We start from the raw sequence: 18160 nt of genomic DNA, 5'->3' as shown, positions 1-18160 counted from the left end.
GTTTAGCCATATACATTTTATATAAAGTTCTGAAAAGATACCATGCCATCTTATGTCTTTTCTGAATTAAAGCTAACACATGAATCTTTTGACCTTATTTAAGATGAGGATCACCGTACTTTTCTTACTTTTTTGGTCTTGCTTTTTTGAGTTTATATAACATTTGAGGATTTGGTAAATGTCTTAAGAAGTACTAATTGTGTTATTCCTTGCCAGGTCAAGTAGCAAATTAAGCAAATTAATCAACCATCTGCTATAGATACCAGTGTTTACTTAGCTACATATATTTTAAAAAGTATCTCTTAGAAATATCTGATTTGGATTCATTTTTTTGCAGATACATTAAAAATGGACTCAGTAACAATTCTTACAACTCAATGACTGAGATACGTAAATAGGTGAGAAAAAATAGTGATGCTCTGATTTCCTCTTTGTAAACTGCCAACTGTGTTTACAGTGTGTTTTTAGGACAGTTTGTTACTCTTTGTTATCTCTAAGTCATCTCTAGAATTGTTTTGAAAGCTGAAGGTACAATCTAAATAACTAGTCTCATAATCAGCTATTTAAATCTCTGTTCTCATTATTGTTGGTATTAGGTTACAACAGCAATTTTCAACTGGTGTGCCGCAAGAATTTTTAAAACATGCAATATCTGATTAGTCAGGGGCACTGAACTCTTTTCCCTTAGATTACCAAATAAAAAAATGACAACAGCCAATACAGTAATAGTTGTCCAGTGTGACTGGATCAAAATTATATGTTTTTTGTCAGATTGGCAAAAAACATAGTTTTTGGTGTGGCACAGAATTTTAGTAATTAGTTTGTGTGTGCCGTCAGCTGAAGAAGGTTGAAAACTGCTGGTTTACAATAAAATGAAAAATATACTCATTAGATACTTTGCCATGAAAAACATCATTCCTTTTAGAAAATAACACCATTGTTTGATAACTTTGTTATATTTTAACCTCCAAGTTTAGGCTATAAAAATTATTGTTTTTAATCATTTAAAGTATTTTCACCAGATTTTGGAAAAAGGATTTTTAAAATTTTAAATTCAAGGCATGGGATGTCTGTTTCTCTAATTTCCATAGCTTAGCTATATCATGATTTTAAAATATTTTGCAAGGCCACTATTGTTGTTTGAAAAAATTGCTATTCGCACACATAGAATTTTCTGTATTATGCCAAACACTCTGACAAGATCACTAATATCAAAATCAAGTAGTACTTGACATGAATGGAGAAATTTTGATAACTGTGTGAAAATCTGATTAAAACTACTTTCACTGGGAAATTTAAGAATACTTAAAAATATTCCAAAATAGCATTTGAATTTCTGAAGCACTGATTTATTTTATACTTCTTTTTAAAGATATTTAAATGGAGGCAGAGATATCCTTGATTTTCTTTCTTTGGTTTATATCCTTTATCCCTTTTTAAGATGAGACACTGTAAAATCTAAGATTTTTCAGTTATATGTAGAAAATGTTTTAGAATTACTTTTGAGTATTCATAAAGTTACTACACCCCAAACTTGGTAATTTGGTTGTTACAAAATTAACTCATGAATTGGAATATTTTTATCCCATTGAAATGACTCATAAAACATATGGAACAAGTTTTGAAGTTTTCAGTGTGGAATTTAAATCTGGTTCTACTTTGCTATTTTGAGAGGGTTTGTCTTTTTCAGCAGGTATATATTTGTGGATAAATCTAACATTATCATACTATTTTAACATTAAACAATGGCTTTTCTTCCATTTATAAGTAAGTTGTTTTAATGGCCAAAATCTAACAGATTTTAAAGCAGTAAATTCAGTTAGAATGAGAAGACTGTGACCTACCTCCGCTCTTGATGAGGACATCAAAGAGGTCGTCCATTTGCTGACTGTGCGTGTGGGAGATCTATGATCAAGGAGAATATAATTAGCTTTCCTTCCTACACTCCCAGGAATGTTATACACCTGGGAGCTTCAAGAAACCTTACACAGTATCTAGTTCTAATCAGTCATTTGATCATTTCGAAAACACTGAGGTCCCCCCTGAGAAGTTAAACCATTTATGCAAAATGTCACAGCTGGTACACATGGCATTTTGAAAGGCTTTTCATGTTTCCTTTTAAAAATGTTTTAATTCATTTTTGCATTTTGGTAAAAATATAAAGTATGTATAAAGGTGACCATGCTATATTTTTAAGCTTTATTGGCAGTAACCTGCCTTACAATAAGCTGCAGATACATGAAGTATACAGTTTGATAAGTTTTGACATACATATAAACCCATATAAAACTATCAGCAAAATCGAGATAATGAATATTCCATTGCTTGTAATTTCCTCATGCTCCTTTGTGATAGTTCTTCCTTCATCCCTAGGTAATGCTGATTTGGTTTCTTTTATTATAGATTAGTTTACATTTTCTACAGTTTCATGTAAATAGACTCATATAGTATGTATTTTGTGTGTGTGTGGCGGGGGTGGGCTTCTTTCATTTAACATGATTTTGTGTTTTATCCATGTTGTAGGCTATACCTCAGGAATGATTCATTCCTTTTTATCACTGAGAAGTTTTTTTTTTACTGTACAAAACAGAAGTTTGTGTTGTTTCCAGACTTTGGCTATTCCAGGATAAAGCTGCTATGAACATTGTATAGACATACGCTTTCTTTTCTCTTGGGTAAAATACCAAGGCACTAATGGAATGACTGGATCATAGGGTAGGTGTGTGTAACTTTTTAAGAAATGGCTGTTTTCCAAAGCAATTGCACCATTTTACATTTTCACCAGCAATGTATGAGGTTTTCAGTGGCTCTACATTCTCTTCAACATTTGGTACAGTTGGTCATTTTAATTTTAGACCTCTAATAGGTATGTAGTGCTACTGCACTGTAAAGTTAACATGCATTTATTTCCTTAATGACTTGATGTTGAGCATCTTTCCACGTGCTTATTTGCTATCTGTATATCTTTGGTGATGTGTCTGTTCAGATCCTTTGCTCCAACAGACTTCTTATCCTTACTGTTTTTATGGTATATCTTTTCCCAACCATTTCCTTTCAACATTAAAGTATGGTTCTTGTAAGGCCCTTGTTGGGGTAGCTCAGTTGGGTAGAGCATTGTCCTGATACGCCAAGGTTGCACGTTTGATCCCTGGTCAGGACACATAAAAGAATCAACCAATGAATGCATAAATGAGTGGAACAACAAATTGATGTTTCCCCTTTTCCTTCCTCTCTCTCTAAAATAAATAAAAAAATTTAAAGTATGTTTCTTGAGGATGCACACATTCATTATCTATTGTTCTATTACAAATTTTCCAAAACACTTAGTGGCTTAAAACAATTAACAATTATTATCTCAGTTTCCGTAAGACAGAAATTTAGGATTGATTTAGATGGGTAGTTAGGGTTTGGGCTCTTTCATGAGGTTGTAGTCAAGGTGTTGACCAGGTTACAGCCATCTCCAGGCTAGGCTCACTAGGTGATTGGCCAGTTGGTGTTGATTGTTGATGGGGGTGTCCGTATGGCTTCTCTGAGAGCTGCTGGACTGTCCATGTGGCGTGATAGCTGGCTTTCCCCACAGCCAGCAGTCCGAGAGAGAGCAAGGCGGGAAGGTTTTTTCACATAGTTTTTATCACTTTGTTTCAGAAGTCACATACCATCACTTCTGCTAATTCAGTTTGTTCGAAACTGGTCACTAAGTCCAACCCAGGGGAGAACATCAAAGAATTTGCAGAACTACCACAGAGCATATAGTTCATTCTGTTCTTTTTTAAAATCCATTCTGATAATCTCTATAATTAAGTTATATTGTTTACTAGTGTGTCTTATGTAATCACTGATATGGTTAAGTTTACATTTGCCATTGTATTGTTTCTATTTATCCTGTTTTCTGTTCCTCCTTTCATGTCCTTTTAAGAATTTTAGACTTTTTGAATTCTAACTTTATTTTTTAAAAGTTGTACTTCTTAGGTTACTGTATAGTAATACAATATACATCTTTGCCCTGGCTGGGTGGCTTAGATGGTTGGAGCATTGTCCCTTACACCAAAAGATTGTGGGTTTGATTCCCAGCCAGGGCACATACCTGGGTTGTGGGATCAATCTCCACTTGGGATGTGTACGGGAGACAATCGATGGATAGTGTGCGCTCTCCCCGCCCCCCCCCAATCTCTCGCTAAAATCAATATGCATATCTTTGGTGGAAGGTTAAAAAAATATATACACATCCTTAATTTTTCATAGCTACTGACTTTTATTTTTTAAATTATTTTTTAATTTTAAAATAGAATTTATTGGGGTGATAGTAGTTAATAAAATCATATAGCTTCAGGAGTACAATTTTTTAAAAATATATATTTTATTGATTATGCTATTACAGTTGTCCCATTTTTTTCCCCCTTTATTCCCCTCCACCGCCACTCCCCCCAGCACTAACCTCTCACCCCTTAGTTCATGTCCATGGGTCGTACATACAAGTGCTTATCCATTTCCTATACTGTTCTTAACCTCCCCCTGCCTATTTTCTACCTACTATTTATGCTGCTTATTCCCTCTACCTTTTTTCCCATTCTTCCTCCTCCCCTCTGATCTCCATTTCTATGATTCTGTTCCTGTTCTAGTTGTTTGTTTGTTTTTTTTTTAGGTTCGGTTGTTGATAAGTTTTGAGTTTGCTGCCATTTTTCTGTTCATAGTTTTTGGTCTTCTACTTTTTCTTAGATAAATCCTTTTAACATTTCATTTAATAAGGGCCTGGTGATGATGAACTTGTTCAACTTGACCTTATCTGGGAAGCACTTTATCAATCTTCCATTCTAAATGATAGCTTTGCCCAATACAGTAATCTTGGATGTGGGTCCTTGCCTTTCATGACTTTGAATACTTCTTTCCAGCCTCTTCTTGCGTGTAAAGTTTCTTTTGAGAAATCAACAGGCAGTCTTTTGGGAACTCCTTTGTAGGTAACTGTCTTCTCTTGCTGTTTTTAAGATTCTCTCCTTATCTTTAATCTTGGGTAATGTAATTATGATGTGCCTTGGTGTGTGCTTCCTTGGGTCCACCTTCTTCGGGACTCTGATCTTTCTGGATCTCCTGGAAGTCTGTTTCCTTGGCCAGATTTGGGAAATTCTTTCATTATTTTTTCAAAGAAGCTTTCAATTTCTTGTTCTCTCTCTTCTCCTTCTGGCACCCCTGTGATTCAGATGTTGGAACATTTAAAGTTGTCCCAGAGGTTTCTAAGCCTCTCCTCATTTTTTTGAACTCTTGTTTCTTAACTCTGTTCTGGTTGAATGTTTATCTCTTCCTTCTGCTCCCCATTGTTGATTTGAGTCCTGGTTTCCTTCCCTTTACTGTTGGTTCCCTGTATAATTTTCTTTATTTCACTTTGCATTGCCTTCACTTTTTCCTCCATTTTGCGACCATACTCATCCAATTCAGTGAGCATCCTTCCTACCAGTGTTTTGAACTCTGAATCTGATAGGTTGGCTATCTCTTCATCTCTTAGTTCTGTTTTTGGAGCTTTGACCTGTTCTTTCATTTGGGCCAGATTTCTTTGTCTCAGTAGGCCTGTTATGTTGGGAGGAGCAGAGCCTTAGGTATTCACCAGGGTCAGGCAACTCAGGTTGCTGTGTTGTGATGCTGTGTGTGGGGGAGGGGTATGAAAGGGAACAATGCCACTTGCTCAGCTCTTGGAAGGCTTTCAGTCACTTCCCCTGCTACCCACAAGCAAATTGGGTCCTTTTAGTGCTGATTCCTGCGTGGGTGGCTTTGTGTATTTTCTAGGACCCTGTGGGTTTCTCCAACAAACCCTGTGAGGGTGGGAGTTTCTCCTGCCACCACAACCCCCGCAGGTTTTTACCTCCAGAGGTTTTGAGGCTTGCTTTTCCTGCACTGGAACCCTGGATTGCGCGGTCTGTCTCACTCACCAGCTGTTCCTCATGGTTTATCCACACATGAATATGGGACCACCTGGTCAGCCAGCTGCTGCCTTGTCTGCCTGGACCTCCAGCCGCTGCCTTGCCGCGCGTCTTCTCTGCCCCTCCTACCAGTCTGGATGAATGTTTCTTCTTTAGCTCTTTGGCTGTCAGACTTCCACACAGTTCAATTTTCTGGCAGTTCTGGTAATTTTTTGTTTTTTAATTTGTTTTCCTTCTTTTGGTTGTGAGAGGAGGCAAAGTGTATCTACCTATGCCTCCATCTTGGCTGGCAGGAGTATAATTCTATAATATATCATCTGTATATTGTATTTTGTGTTCATCACCCCGAGTCAAGTCTCCTTCCATCACCATCTATCCCCCTTTGCCTTCTTCTACCTGCCCCCCAATCCCCTTTTCCTCTGGTAATCACCATACTGTTGTTTGCATCTAATTTTTTTTTTTTTCTTAATCCCTTCACCTTTTTCAACTAGCCTGCCACCTCCCATCCCCCGATGGTTGTCAACCTGTTCTATGTATCTGCACTTCTGTTGCTATTTTGTTTGTTAAATTATTTTGCTCATTAGATTACACATATGAGTGAGATCATATGGTATTTGTTTTTCTCTGACTGGCTTGTTTTACTTAGCATAACATACTCTCTAGGTCCATCCATGGTGTTGCAAAGGCTACAATTTCCTTTTTTTTTAAATAACAGTACTATTCCATTGTGTAATGTACCACAACTTTTTAAATCTACTCGATCTTCTGATGGATACTTGAGCTGCTTTCAAATCTTGGCTATTGTAAATAATGCTGCAATGAACAAAGGATGCATATATTCTTTTGAATTACTGCTTTGGGTTTCTTGTATTCCCAGAAGTGGAACCATGGGGTCAGGCTACTTAATGTTGTACCACTGCATATAAAATATAAAACTCCTGTAAACATATACTCTGTTTTTTTCTCACCTCCTTTATTAATTTTGAGTACCCTATCGATGTATTTAATAAATCCCTCAGGACAATGTTATTTGTTATAGTGTAGGGTTGCTTGATATGAAAATATCTCTAGTTCACTTAACATTATTCAAGGATATTTTTACTTGATACAGAATTCTGGGTTGACAGTTCTTCCCACCTCTTCTACTTGAAGAACTATAATGACGTCCCCCCGCCCCCCGCCCTTTCCTGGCTTCCACTGTTCCTAATGAAAAGTAGACCACAAATGAAATAGTTGTTCCCTTGTGTGTATTATATTTCTTTTTTCTTGATGCTTTTAAGATTTGTTCTTTAACTTTGGCTTTAATAACTTGACTATGATATGATGAGGCCTTCTATTTATCCTGCTTGCTGCTCACTGAACACCTCAAAGCTTTACATAAACTTGTCTTTCATCACATTTGTGGAAAATTCAGCCATTAATTCTTAAAATATTTTACCTGCTTCATTTTTTCTCTCCTCTCTTGGGACCCCTATTATACCCATGTTAGATTATTTGATCTTAAGTAACAGGTTTCTGAGGCTCTTTAAAGTTGTCCCAGAGGTTCCTAAGCCTCTCCTCATTTTTTTGAATTCTTGTTTCTTAATTCTGTTCTGGTTGAATGTTTATCTCTTCCTTCTGCTCACCATCGTTGATTTGAGTCCTTAAAAAGTTTTTTCTCTGCCATTCAGATGGGTAAGTTCTATTGATCTATCCTCAAGTTCACTTTTTTTTAAGCCTCTGCCATCCTAGATCTGCTAAGATCATCTATAACTGTTTCATTTCAGATACTATATTTTGTATTTTTAGAATTTCCATTTCATTTAAAAAAATTTATATTTTCATACATTCCCTATCTTTTTTTCCTTATGAGTGTTTTTTTTTTAAATTATTTTTAAAATTACAGTTGACTAACAGTACTATATTAGTTTCAGGTATATAACATAGTGATTAGACATTTATATAACTTACAAAATGATCACCTCCATAAGTCTACTACCCATCCGACACCATACCTGGTTATTACAATATTATTGACTATATACTGTGCTTTACATTCCTATGACTGTTTTTGTATCTGGGAATCTACTTCTTAATCCCTTCCCTGTTTTTCACTCATCCCTTCAATCCCCTTCCAATCTGGTAACCATCAATTTATTCTCTGTATAAGTTTGATTTGTTTTTTTGTTTAGATTCCACATACAAATGAAATCATACAATATTTGTCTTTCTCTGTCTGACTTCCTTCACTTAGCCTAATACCCTCTAAGTCCATCCATGCTGTCACAAACGGTGAGATTTCATTCTTCATAATGGCCAAGTAATATCCATTGTGTATATGTACCACAACATCTTTATCCAATTGTCTATTGATGACTTGGGCTGCTTCCATATCTTGGCTGTTGTAATAATGCTGCAGTGAACACAGGGGTGTATATCTTTTTGAATTAGTGTTTTGGATTCCTTTGGATAAATACCCAAAACTGGAATATGCTAGTTCTCATCTTAATTTTTTGAGGAATCTCCATACTGTTTTCCATAGTGGCAGCCCAATTTGCAAATCCCACCAGCAATGCATGAGGGTTCCTATTTCTCCACATCCTCACCATCATTTGTTTGTTGATTTATTGATGACTGCCATTCTGACAGGTGTGAGGTGATAGCTCATTGTGGTTTTCATTTGCATGTCCCTGATGATTAGTGATGTTGAGCATCTCTTCATACGTCTGTTAGTCATCTGTAGGTCCTCTTTGGAGAAATAACTACTTAGTTTTAATAGGATTTTTTTCTTTTTTCTTTTTGGTGTCAAATGTATGAGTTCATCATACAGGGTCTGGCAGAAGTAATGCCTGCTTGCGTGTGGTTGGTGGGGTAATGATATTGGTGTAATAATTTATAGTTTTAATTTGAACATTTCACCTAAAATGTCATATGGTGTGCTTGAATGTGATATTGTTATGTTACAGAATTACATGCTTATGGTTTTGTAGTAAAAAATGGGCACTGTTTGTGCTGGATCCTGTATATTTAGGACATTAGCCCCTTACTGGATGTATCATTGGCGAATACTTTCTCTCATTCAGTAGGCTGTCTTTTCATTTTGTTGTTTTTTTAGCTGTGCAAACTTTTTAGTTTAATGTAGTCCCATTTCTTTATTTTTTTTCTTTTGTTTCCCTTGCCCGAGGAGACATATCCAAAGAAATACTACTAAGAGTGCTGTCAAAAGTTTACGGCCTATGTTTTCTTCTAGGAATTTTATAGTTTCAGGCCTCATATTTAAGTCTCTAATCCATTTTGAGTTGATTTTTGTATATGATATAAGAAATTGGTCTAATTTTGGGGTATTTTTTGGGGGGGTGGGTATTTCTGTTGTTTTCCCAACACCATTTATTGAAGAGATGTCTTTAGCCCATTGTATGTTCTCGCCTCCTTTGTCATAGATCAATTGACCTTCTAGGCATGGGATTCTGTCTGGGCTCTCTGTTCTCTTCCATTGATCTATGTGTGTGTTTTTATGCCAGTACTATGTTTCCATTCCTAGAGATAGCTTCCCCTCCAGCCTTTGCCCTCAAGTTAGTCAATTTAATTCCATATATATATATATCCCTGGTAATTTTTGAGCTTCTGTCCCAGCAGAGGAGTTTAAAGTAAGTTTGTGAGCAACTGAGTCAAAGGCACAATCACCTTATCAAAATGCTGTCACACTTATCCCCTTCACACCTCCAAGTACTAGTAGCTAAATGACACGACCATGACCAATCCTATTATAACATGATGATAAAAATAGCCTTAATTCTGTTTCCTTAATATCCTTGCTCCCACCCCTCCAAGAAAGCAGTTGCTAGAGTGTCAGAGAGCAAATGAAAATCCAGATTTTTTTCTCCTTCAAATCCTGCCTGTTTTCCATAACAATACTGGCCAATTTTTAGCAGGCAATTTTTTTACCTCTTGTGTGTATATTTTTTTTTCTTAGAACTAGCTCTAACCATTTCAATTTGAGGATGTTTGCTCTTTGCATATTTCCATAATAATGATCATTACCATAACAATAGCAACTACGATTTATTGAGTCATTGAAATCGCTAGAGCCAGTACAAGATGTTTTAAAATACACTATCCAATTTAATTCGCAACCCAGTGTGGTAGGTCATATTACACATCTTAAAGGTGAAGAAACAGAAGCTCAGAGAGGCCAAGTAACTTGTTCTGAGTTCACAGCTGCAGAAAGAGACAGATACCATTGAAACATTGATCACATGACAGCCTGAAAACTCAGAAACTGAAAGTAACCAGATAGGACGGTCTGATCACAAATTCCTAACTGGGCTGGTCAGAGCAGGTGGTCATGTCCTAGGCTATAACAAAGGTCAATGTTTATCTTAAGTGAGCTCTGTCCATTGTTTATGTATCCAGGATAACATATCAGAGTAATTTTCTTTTCCTCCTCCTAAAAGTGCAACCACTGGCATCAGATCATGAGACCATGGAACCCCCGCATTGTCATCATGTTCCCCAAATACCACTTCTATGTGCTGTAAATGTGCATCATTAACTATCCTGCACCCACCAGTATAAGACAGGTATGTGTTCCTCCACGGTGTCTCCCGCCTCCTTCACCTACCAACAGTGGATTTCATATAACTCTTGTCCTTTAATTCTAACGTATAAATATAAACAGCAAAACTGCCATTTTTGTGGTGATCAATTTGTAAGTTATAAAAATGTGTAATCAGTATGTTGTAACAGAATAATGCATATCAATGTGAATATAAAATAAAATAAAAACTGCCATTCTTAATCCATAGGGATTTTTGTACCCAGCATCATGTGTTCTTTGTGCAGGTGGGTCCTCTCTCCAGAAATCAACTACTATATGATCCCACTTATATGTGTAATCCAAAAAAAACAAAATAAATGAAGAAAAAACTCCAGAAACAGACTCCGATCTAGAGAACAAACTGATGATTGCCAAAGAAGAGGGTTTGTGGGGGGCGGGGACGTTATGGAAATAAAAAAAATTTACAACAAAATGAGTACTGTATATATAGCCCATCCATTCAATAAACATTTATTTAAAAGATTGAGTTACGAAGTAGTATGAGTCCAAATACATTTAAAAAAACTCTATGGACATAAAAATGGGATTATATACAGCAGAATGTTAATAAAAGGACTCTGGGTAGTAGGACCATTGGTGTTTTTTTCTATTTTCTATTTTACTGGGATTTTCATATTTTCACACATTTTTTATAATTAGAAAACAAGTTATGCGAAAATTTTCAATGTAAGCAAAACATAAATGTTAAAAAGTCAAAGATAAGTAACAAGCTCTCGAGGAGCACAGGAGAAAACCGATGTCAGAGTGTTTCAAAACCTCGGACACCTCAACATGTCTCTAAATCTATGAGAATTTAAGAGTCATGGTTAGAGCTGACTTACATTCTTTTCATTTTCCATAACTATCAACTGGTCAATTCCGCTTACAGGAGGATCTTATAAAGGAAAAGAGGAATCTGTGTAACAATAACTTCTGTCCTAACATGATCCAACCCTTGGACCCAAAGGAAAAGTTAAAAGAGAAACCCTTCATATCTGAGAAACTGCAGGCTACACAGCTACTGAAACCTGCTTGGAAGTTGGAGTCTTCACAGTAAAGGATATTTTGATTTTAAATAGCATTTAAAATACCAGTAAGGCTCCTAGCCATGAACTTTGTATTTCTATTAAGGCAAGTCCATCTTGGAAAAAAAGATTCAATTTGAGGATGACATGAAATTGACAGACTAAACCAAAGCCGCTGGCCTCACTTACCTCTGGGAGAGAAGACTGGGTGCTGCGTGTCTGCTTGATGGCCTCTTCATAGCGGGGAGGGTCTTTCGTTTTGGGGACTGGGCTCCCAAATAGAGAGTGCTGGACGACAAATTGCTGGGTTGGAGGGGGTGAACTCGGCTGTGGCAAACAGAGGAGGGGCACATGTCATCTCTGGCCAATAAGCTTCCTCACACCCTGGCTGGGCTCAGCTCCACCGTTCCTCACGCGGCAGCCAAATCATGGAACTCCTAAGCCTGTGAGGCTGAGTCAGCACAGCCAGACCCCTTGTGTGGGGACGGCCATCTTCACTGTGATAACAGCTCAGCTGCCCCTTAACAATGACACTGCAGTATTTTCAGCTATTTCCCCCATGAATTCTGATCTTCAGCCATTCCAAGCCTAAAGCTTCGGAACGATGTGTACCTAGTAAGCATGTCGCTGCTAAGCTCACCACAGGATTACCTTGCTGGGAGGACTCAGTCCATTTTGCAGGGATGGGAGGGGCGCACTTCTGGACTGGAGAACATTGCTGGGTGTCTTGTTAATAAAGGGCTGCTGGACTGCTGGGGCAGGTGGTCTCTGATATGAAAGGACTGTATTAGATGCCGAGCTTGTGAAAACCTGTAATGAATAAATATTTTCCCATCAGTTTGTCCTGCTGTTCCTACTAAAGAAAACCATGTTTTAATTAAAACAGGGGTCAGCAAACTTTTTCTGCAAAGGGCTACAGTCTATAAGTTCAGGGCTTGCAGGCTGTGCTGCCTCTGGGGTGACGGCTCACTTCTGCCTCTTTACCACAGAAGCAGCTCGGACAACATGTAAATAAATGTGTGGGCCGGGGTTCCAATACAACTGTATCAGCAAAAACAGGTGCAGCTGGATTTGGCCCAACAGGCATGGTTTTCCACCCTGATTTTCGAGTGTCAGGGATCCCTTTACTCGGTGGCTCATCTCTGATAGTCGGGTGGACAGTACTTTGTGGGAAGGCAGCATTTGCATAGTATAATTTCCCTTGCAAATGACAGCTCAATTTCTTTTTTTTCTTTTTCTTTTTTTAAACATCAGTGTGTGAGAGATCAGTTGCCTCTCACATGCGCCCAACTGGGTACCAAGCCTGCAACCCAGGCATATGCCCTGACTAGAAATCTAATTGGCAACCTTTCGGTTTGCAGGCTGGCACTCAATCCACTGAGCCACACCAGCCAAGGCAATTTCTTTTAAAAATTTAACCTTTATTATATTTTTTCCATTACCATTTAGTCCCCTTATACGCCCCTTCCTCCAGGAATCACCACCCTGTTGTCCATGTCCATAAGTGCTTTTTCCTTTGTGCCCAATCCCTCCACCCTTTACCTGTCCCCTAACCCGCTGTCATCTGCTCTCCATCCATGAGTCTGCCTCTGTTTTGCTTGTTAGTTCAGTTTGTTCATTATATTCCATATATGAGTGAAATCACATGGTATTTGTCTTTTTCTGACTGGCTTATTTCACTTAGCATAATACTCTCTAGGTTCCATCCATGCTGTTGCAAAGGTAAAATTATCTTCTTTTTCATGGCTGAGTAGAATTCCAATGTGTAACTGTCCCATAGTTGTTTTATCCACTCATCTATTGATGGATACTTAGGCTGCTTCCGTATCTTGGTGATTGTAAATATGGATGCAATGAACATAGTGGTGTTTTTGTTTTTACAAGTTAGAGTGTTGTCGGTTCCTTTGGATCTATTCCAAGAAGTGTGATTACTAGGTCAAAAAGCAGATCTACTTTTAAATTTTTGAGGTATCTCGATACTGCTATCCACAGTGGCTGCACCAGTCTACATTCCCACCAAGAGTGCAAAAGGATTCCCCTTCTCCACATCCTCGCCAGCACTTGCTGTTTGTTGATTTATTGATGATGGCCATTCTGACAGGTGTGAGACAGTATCTCATTGTGGTTTTAATTTGCATTTCTCTGATGATTAGTGATGTTCAGTGTCTTTTCATGTCTATAGGCCATCTGTATGTCCTTTTTTGAGAAGTGTCTATTCAGGTCCTTTGCCCATTTTTTAAATTGGTTTGTTTGTTTTTTGGGGGTTGAGTTTTGTAAGTTCTTTATAAATTTTGGATAGTAACCCCTTATCAGATGGAATGGTGAATACATTCTCCCATTCTGTGGATTGTCTTTTTATTTTATTGATGATTTCCTTTGCTGGGCAATGTTTCAATTTGATGTAGTCCCATTTATTTATTTTTTCTTTTGTTTTCCTTGCCTGGGGAGATACAGTGGGTAAAAAATTTCTATGCGCAATCTTCAAGATTTTGCTGTCTGTTTTCTTCCAGGATTTTTATGGTTTCTGGTCTAACATTAGTTTTTGATCCATTTTTAATTTATTCTTGGGTATGGTGTAAGAAGGAGGTCTAGTTTCATTTTTCTGAATGTATCCATTCAATTTTCCCAACACCATTTATTGAATAAACTATCTTTAGCCCACTGTCGAATATTAATTTGACTATAAAGGTGTGGGTTTATTTCTAGGCTCTCTATTCTGTTCCATTGATCTATATGTCTGTTTTTATACCAGTACCATGGTGTTTTCATTACTATGGCCTTGTATTATAGTATAATTGGATATTAGGTAGCATGATTCGTCCAACTTTGTTCTTCTTTCTTAGGATCACTGTTGCTAAGTGGGACCTTTTGTGTTTCCATATGTATTTTTGAAATATTCGTTCTGGTTCTGTGAAATATGTCATTGGAATCTTGATAGGAATTGCACTGAACCTATAAATTGCTTTGGGTAGTATGGACATGTTAATAATGTTAATTCTTCCTCTCCATGAACACAGTATGCGTTTCCACTTATTTGTATCTTCTTCAATTTCCTTTTTTTTCTGAGTACAGGTCTTTTACATCATTGGTTAGGTTTATTCTTAGGTATTTTATTCTTTTTGAACCAATTGTGAATGGGATTGTTTTCTTAATTTCCCTGTTACTTTGTGATTGGCATATAAAAATGCAACTAGTTTCTGTATATTAATTTTGTATCCTGCTATTTTGCTGAATTCATTTATCAGTTTTAGTAGTTTCTTGGTGGAATCTTTGGGGTTTTCTATGTACAGTATCATGCCATCTGCAAACAATTTTACTTCTTCCTTTCCAATTTGGATGCCTTTTATTTCTTCTTCTTGTCTGACTGCTGTGGCTATGACTTCCAATACTATGTTGACTAAGAGAGGTGAAAGCAGACATCCCTGTCTTTTCCCAACCTTAAGGAGAATGCTTGTAGTTTTTGCCCATTGAGTATGATGCTGGCAGTAGGTTTGTCAGATATGGCCTTTATTATGGTTACATATGTTACCTCTCTTCCCACTTGCACAGAGTTTTTAATCATAAATAGGTGCTGGAGTCTATCAAAAGCTTTTTCTGCTGTACCACCTTTCATTCCCGGAATAAATTCCACTTGATCATGGTATATGATCTTTTTGATGCACTGCTGTTATTTGGTTTGCTAATATTTTGTTGAGGATTTTAACACATGTGTTCATCAGGGATATTGGCCTGTAATTCCCCCCGCCCGCCTTTTTTTTTTTTTTTTTTTTTACTATTTTTATCCGGTTTTGGAATAGGATAATGCTGGCCTCATAAAATGTGTTTGGGTGGCTTCCCTCCTCTTGAATTTTATGAAATAGTTTGAGAAGGGGAGGTGTTTGTTCTCAGAATGTTTGGTAAAATTCCCATGAAGTCTTCTGGTCAAGGACTTTTGTCCGTTGGGAGTTTGATCACTGCTTCAATTTCATTAGGTGTAATCTGTCAATTCAGATTATCTGCTTCTTCCTGATTTAGTTTTGGAAGATTGTCTATTTCTAGGAATTTATCCATTTTGTCCATGTTGTCCAGTTTGCTGGCATATAGTTGTTTGTTTTCTTACAATCCTTTGTATTTGATGTCAGGTGTTATTTCTCCTCTTTAATTTCTGATTTTATTTGTTTGGGTCCTCTCTTTTTTTCTTGGTGAGTCTGGTTAAAGGTTTGTCAATCTTGTTTATCTTTTCAAAGCACCTGCTCTTGGATTCGTTGATCTTTTGTGTCATTTATGTAGACTCGATTTCACTTATTTCTGTTCTAATCTTTATTATTTCCTTACTTCTATTTACTTTGGGCTTTGTTGTTTTTTCTTCACGTTCCTTTAAGTGTGAAGTTAAGATTGTTTTTTTTGAGCTTTTTCTTCTTTTTTGAGATAGGCCTGTTATGCTATGAATTTCCCCCTTAGGATTGCTTTCCCAGTGTCACACAGGTTTTGGATTGTTGTGTCCTCATTTTCATGTTTCTAGATAGCCTTTGATTTCTTCCTTGATGTCACTGCTAACCCATTCATCTTTTTAATAGCATGGTCTTTAGCTTCCAGATCTGCATGTTTCTCAGTGTTCTTCTTATGACTGATTTCTAGTTTCATAGCACTGTGGTCATAGAAGATGCTTGATATGATTTCAATGTTCCTAAATATGCTGACACTTGTTTTGTGTCCTAACATGTGGTCAATCCTAGAAAATATTCCATGTGTACTTGAAAAGTATGTATTTTCTGCTGCTTTGGGGTAAAATGCTCTGAAGATATCAATGAAATCCATTTGATCTAGTGTGTCATTTAAGGCCACTGTTTCCTTGTTGATTTTCTTTTTGCCTGGATGAACTATGCATTGAAGTCAAAGGGGTGTTAAAATCGCTGACTGTGAATGTATTGTGTCGATCTCCCCCTTTGTGCCCATTAAGATTTGTGGTACATATTTAGGTGCTCCTATGTTGGGTACGTAAATGTTTGTTAGGGTTATATCTTCTTGTTGGATTTTCCTTTTATCATTAAGTAATGTCCTTCTTTGTCTCTTACCATACCCTTGGTTTTATAGTCTATTTTGTCAGCTACAAGTACTGCTAGCCAAGTTTTTTCCTTTTTTATTTGCATGAAATATCTTTTCCTGCCCTTTTAGGAAATACACATCATAATTAAAATGACAAAGTTTAAAGACAAAGAGAGAATCCTAAAAGCCACAAGAAAAAAGTGGGGAATTACCTACAAGGGAGCACCAATTAGGTGCTCCTTTCCTGCCCTTTTAGGGCAGGAAAAAGTCTGTCTGTGTCTTTCAACCTAGATGGGTCTCTTGGAGGCAGCATATACATGGGTCTTGTTTTCTCACCCATTCAGCTACTCTATGTCTTTTGGTTGGAGCATTTAAGCCATTTACATTTAAGGTGATTATTGACAGATATGTATGTAGTGCCATTTTATTGTTAGACCGTTTTCCTCTTTTTCCCCCCCGTTTTTATTCTTAAAGCAAGCCCTTTAACATTTGTTGCAGTAGTGGTTTGGTGTTAACAAATTCCTTTAGCTTCTGGTCTGGGAAGTTCCTTATTTCTCCTTCGATTTTAAATTGCAGGTCCTTCCTTTTCATCACCTTGATTATTTCATGCCACTCCCTTCTGGCCCGAAATGTTTCTCCTGAGGAATCAAATGACAGCCTAATTGGTGCTCCCTTGTAGGTAATTCCCGCTTTTTTCTTGTGGCTTTTAGGATTCTCTCTTTGTCTTTAAACTTTGTCATTTTAATTATGATGTATCTTGGTATTGGCCTCTTTGCGTCCAACTTGTTTGGGCCTCTCTGAACTTACTGGATTTGTGTGACTTTTTCCTGTACCAGATTAGGGAAGTTTTCAGTCATTATTTCTTCAAAGAGATTCTCGATCCCTTGCTTTCTCTCTTCTCCTTCTGGTATTCCCATGATGTGGATGTTGTTATGCCTAATGCTGTCCAAAATATGTCTTAAGCTCTTATTTTTTAAAATTCTTTTTTTCCTTTGTTGGTCTGCCTGTATTTTTTTGCCTTGTCTTCCGAAACACTGATTTGTCCTCTGCTTCATGTGTCTACTGTTTATTCCTTCCAGTGTACTATTTATTTCAGATACTGCATTCTTTATTTCTTACTGGTCCTTTTTTCATGGGTTCTATGTCTTTTTTCATGCTGTTAAGTATTCTTATAATCATTACTCTAAACTGTCTGATAAACTACTTGCCTTCATTTACTATAGTTCTGGAAAATTCACTGGTTCTGTCATTTGGGTGCTGCTTTGTATTTTCTGCCCTAGTGATTAATCAGCCTCTAAAGAGATAATCTGTTAATCTAACCAAGCTGTAATAAAGAGCCTGGCTTAAGCACCACAGAGTGGGGCAGAGTAATTCCTGTGGACAGGGCTATTGCTTCCTCTCAGGCTGATGCCTTTCAGAGAGGAGTGCTCTGCCAAGGGAGAATGCTCCTGTAGTATAGGGAGTGACTCAGCACAGGGATCCTGGCAGCTGTTCCTTCAGTTTTCTCCCTAGAGCCACCAACCTCAGACTGTGGCTCTAGTCCACCTTGCCTTCCCTTTGCCAGTGCCCAGGCTAGGTGGCTGCAAATGAAATTTTGTGCTTTTTGCCCTTTAAGAGGATTTTCT

The 18160-nt window shown here is 37.3% G+C and overlaps 1 protein-coding gene across 5 annotated transcripts in view; it reads right to left on the bottom strand.

Annotated features, from left to right (window-relative positions):
• Window positions 1-18160, bottom strand: part of MRTFB (myocardin related transcription factor B) — a 236227-nt gene that overhangs the window by 6337 nt on the left and 211730 nt on the right. For all 5 annotated transcript variants that reach the window (XM_054589599.1, XM_054589598.1, XM_054589600.1 and 2 more), the window contains 3 exons: window positions 12162-12320; window positions 11700-11837; window positions 1845-1905 (listed from right to left, as the gene is read on the bottom strand). In XM_054589599.1, coding sequence (XP_054445574.1) covers window positions 1845-1905; window positions 11700-11837; window positions 12162-12320 — 358 coding nt within the window. The remainder of the gene's footprint in view (window positions 1-1844; window positions 1906-11699; window positions 11838-12161; window positions 12321-18160) is intronic.

This window comes from Pteronotus mesoamericanus, unplaced genomic scaffold, assembly GCF_021234165.1.
Source record: "Pteronotus mesoamericanus isolate MK-2021 breed Mesoamerican mustached bat unplaced genomic scaffold, CSHL_Meso_final scaffold_167, whole genome shotgun sequence".
Classification (NCBI taxonomy): Eukaryota; Metazoa; Chordata; class Mammalia; order Chiroptera; family Mormoopidae; genus Pteronotus; species Pteronotus mesoamericanus.
This window is presented reverse-complemented; position numbering and strand designations above follow the sequence as displayed.